This window comes from Diaphorina citri, unplaced genomic scaffold (genome assembly GCF_000475195.1).
Source record: "Diaphorina citri unplaced genomic scaffold, Diaci psyllid genome assembly version 1.1 scaffold7014, whole genome shotgun sequence".
NCBI lineage: Eukaryota > Metazoa > Arthropoda > Insecta > Hemiptera > Psyllidae > Diaphorina > Diaphorina citri.
Genome location: NW_007384390.1, coordinates 1 through 3,952, shown reverse-complemented (window position 1 = coordinate 3,952; position 3,952 = coordinate 1). Strand labels below are relative to the sequence as shown.

At 37.3% G+C, this 3,952-nt stretch overlaps 1 protein-coding gene across 1 annotated transcript; it reads right to left on the bottom strand.

The window, feature by feature from the left end:
- Positions 1 to 3,120: 3,120 nt before the first annotated feature.
- On the bottom strand, positions 3,121 to 3,927 carry LOC103522135. The gene has a single exon (XM_008487239.2). The coding sequence runs from the start codon at positions 3,925 to 3,927 to the stop codon at positions 3,121 to 3,123; it is 807 nt and encodes a 268-aa protein (XP_008485461.2).
- Positions 3,928 to 3,952: the final 25 nt, after the last annotated feature.

Genomic DNA, 3,952 nt, shown 5'->3' with positions numbered 1-3,952 from the left:
ATCAGTGGCGTAGCGTCCATGTAGGGCGTGTATGGCGGCCATACAGTCGAAAATTCCACTCAAATACCCTTAAATATTGACTTTAAAAATTATTGTATTCTTATTAGGTAGATACCCATACACTCAAAAATTCCACTCAAATACCCTTAAATATTGACTTTAAATAATTATTGTATTCTTATTAGATAGATATTGTGATAGAAGTTAGTGTCCGCCCTACACTTGGAGTTAGACCACGCTACGCCACTGAAAATAATCTAGGTTAATTCATTCACAGTGTTCCCAATCTTGTTCTTCTCAGCGAGCGAGACAAGAACTAACTTATAAAGAAATCAAATACCTAAGTCTTAAATAAGAAAATCCGCCCCGGGCGGGAATCGAACCCGCGGCCTAGCGCTTACAAGGCAGACGCACTACCAACTAAGCTAAGTAGGCTGGCACAAACAATGAGAGTTTAAACTCAGCAATCTGATTGGTTATTGAAATTTTTGAAATCAACCAAATAGATTACCTGCTAAGTCCGAGTGTTGAACTTGAACTAGAGGAGGAGAACTATCGACAGCACTATCGATAGTTTTGATTATCGACAGCACTTCTTAAATAAGATAAATAGAAAAACTAAATCTAAAACATAATAAAATAAACTATTGAGGTTCCTGCATAAACTGTTTAATTGTCGGGGCCACAATGAGAGTTTAAACTCAGCAATCTGATTGGTTATTAAAATTTTTGAAATCAACCAAATAGATTACCTGCTAAGTCCGAGTGTTGAACTTTGAACTAGAGGAGGAGAACTATCGACAGCACTATCGATAGTTTTGACTATCGAACGCTATCGATAGTGGAGGCTTGACTATCCATAGTTTTCGATAGATTTTTTCTGCACATTTTTCGTTTGTTTTGGTCGTTTTAGAAGTGAAAAGTGTAAAAAAAAATATATAAAAAAAAAAATGTTGAATTAAAACCCTGTGACCTAAATTAATACGTGTACAGTTAATAATTTTCTTTAAATTAGGTTAGGTTAGGTCTTTTTGGGGGATAAGACCTTTAGAAACAAGGAAAATATGTAATAAAAATTAGGTTGGGTTAGTTTTTTTTGGGGGATAAGACCTTTAAAAAAAAGGAAAAAATGTAATAAAAAAAAAAAAAAAAAAAAACTATCGAAAACTATCGATAGTTCTCCTCCTCTAACTTGAACCTTCTTAGATTAAGCAATCTGATTGGTTAAAATTGTTGAAATTAACCAATCAGATTGCTTAAAACTCAGATTGTGGCACCGGGCATGAAGCAAACATTGTTTTACCCATAAAAAAAAAGTGTTATAATGTACAGTAGAAAATAATAGGTAAAATATTTTCTACCTATTATTAGAAAATAATAGGTAAAATATAAAAGTGAGAGGAAGAGAAGAAGCTGTTCACTACTTTTTGTTTTCTCTTTCATACCTATAGGTAGCTACTAGGTGCGCCAAAAGAGAAAGTAACGATTGAAAAATGACGTCACCAGAAAAAATTCCATTTGCTGTTAATTTTTCCGTGACCAAAATCTGATAAATTAGCAAAACTACAAAGGTAAAAAATACATAGATATTACTACGTAGGTACGTAGGATAAAAGCGGACTGAATTATTTCAATTTGTATGAACACCGTGAAATTATCGAGCTATGCAATGTGCAAAACAATTAGTAGCTGTCAAGAGAGAAATAGAAACTTTCCTTCAGAACATATTTATTTAATGCATGGATAGATTCATAGATTGGAGCCTAGTTAGCTGGGAGGGTAGTGCGTCTGCGTTGCGCTAGGTCGCGGGTTCTATTCCCGCCCGGGGCGGATTTCATTTTCATTTTCGGAACGGCTGGCTTTCTCATATCCTGTCTTCCTGTTCTCTTCGATTTCGGGACGATAAGACAGTTCCTTCAATCAAACATCTTAAAAAAAAAGAACAAATCCTGTGACCCCATTACGAAGATTTTCCGTTCTATGAACTTCTGTCTTGATGCCAGATGATCATCTTAAAAAAAAAGAACAAATCCTGTGACCCCATTACGAAGATTTTCCGTTCTATGAACTTCTGTCTTGATGCCAGATGATCTTTTTTCGCAATCAAGTTAATTTCATTTTGCAACGTTAAGATGCTCTTGTGACCTCGATCTGCCGACCAGCGGACTGCCAGACCACAAGCCCAACTACGGAGATTTTATACCGGATGAATCACTTGCGACAGAATGTTCTAGCAAAGGATAATGGAGCAATTCTGTATTACCGTTATGATCCCCTTTATGGACTTTTTTTTTTCAATATCTTTTCGAACAATTAAAATAATGCCAGCCACTTACGCTCAAACCGGTGGACAGACGGTCTGTGCGTGTCTGACTGACTGACTGACCTGAAAAAAAAAAATGTATCAAATTCAAGATCAACAATGTGAATTACACTTATACCTAAACGGGTTTGTACTTTTTTGTGTGTTTTACTTTTAACCTAAATTTTTTGATAATACCGTGTAATTTGAAATTCGCCTAAACTCTGTTGCGTTTCATTTTCCTTTATCTAATTACCTCTATTAAATCGGGCGCTAAATCTAGAAGTCGTGACTGAGCAATTTATTAAACCTCGAGGACATGTGAGTGAGTACACACAGTATACAAACATATTTAGCACTTTTTTTCATTACAAGAAATGTAGGTATAACTTTTACCTACCCAAGAATCTTGGAAGTTGATTAGAAATATTGAGATATACACATATGTTACATTGTGAGCACTATTTTACGAGGAATGTGGTTTAGAAAAAAAAACTGGAGAACTGCTGATGTGAATGCTATTCATTGGAAATATACTTGGGGTGTTGAACATAAACTGATCTCAACTTAATCAATACCATAAGACTAAGGACTAGTGCTTTTTAAAAAAATATTTTTGATTTCAGCGAATGACTTGCGAAAATGAGGTAGGAAAAAACAGTCATCACTCGTGATTGTCTACTCGAACATTGCAGAAGTAAGTGAGCATTTGCATGGATGAGATGAGAGTTTATCAATCGAGTGAGCGGTTACTAGATGTCATGTGTCCGAGGTACTTACATTCTTTCCTACCCATTCGTTTCAACGGGATGTTACTCTCACGAACTTGTGTAGAAAGAACTTTTGGAAGTTTTCTTCACAGAGACGATGGGGTTGGTATAAGACACAGACATTGTCTTCTGACTGGTCTTGTTGGAGAATGGCCTCAGTCGTATGCACAGACATGCTGATACTAAGCAGGATACCACTAATATACCAAGCAACACGAATAGAGTGGCTGAGAACCCAATGGTAGTCATACAGATCATACCAGAGTTATCTTCCATATTGGTAGGGAAGATCATGGTCTGAGATGTAGAGTTACTATCGTCCAATGCAAACGTCAAGTCCCCTGTAGACACGACCTTGATGATCTTATTCACACCAATGTCTTCCTTCTCCCCAGTGTCTCGTCGATGTCTCCTCACCCTCCTCTCATCCCGAGGCTGACCACCGGATCCTCCATGTAAGAACACATCGATAGGTAAGTTATTACCGTACGTAGCTTCAACATTAGATGAAGAATGATGTGCTTCTAATAGTTGTGTATGTTGAGGATGAAGATCCCCAGAGTCAGAACTGCATTGATCCGGACATTGGTAACGACATATCTGAATAGTACATTGGAAATGAACTTCCATGGAGTCTGGGAACTTGAATGCTTGGAAGTGTGCATAGGATAGAACAGAAGCACTCGCACCAAAGTTCTTGATCTTGGTGAATCTAGACATGAGTTTGGACCGGGTGACACAGCCTCTCTGATCTACCAGTTGGATAGGCGCTCTCTTACCATCATGTGCCATACAGTTCCTCACCAACATGTCAAACTTGGAGTCATCATCCTTGATAGCCAATACCATCGTCATTGTCTGACCAATCTTCACCAGACCA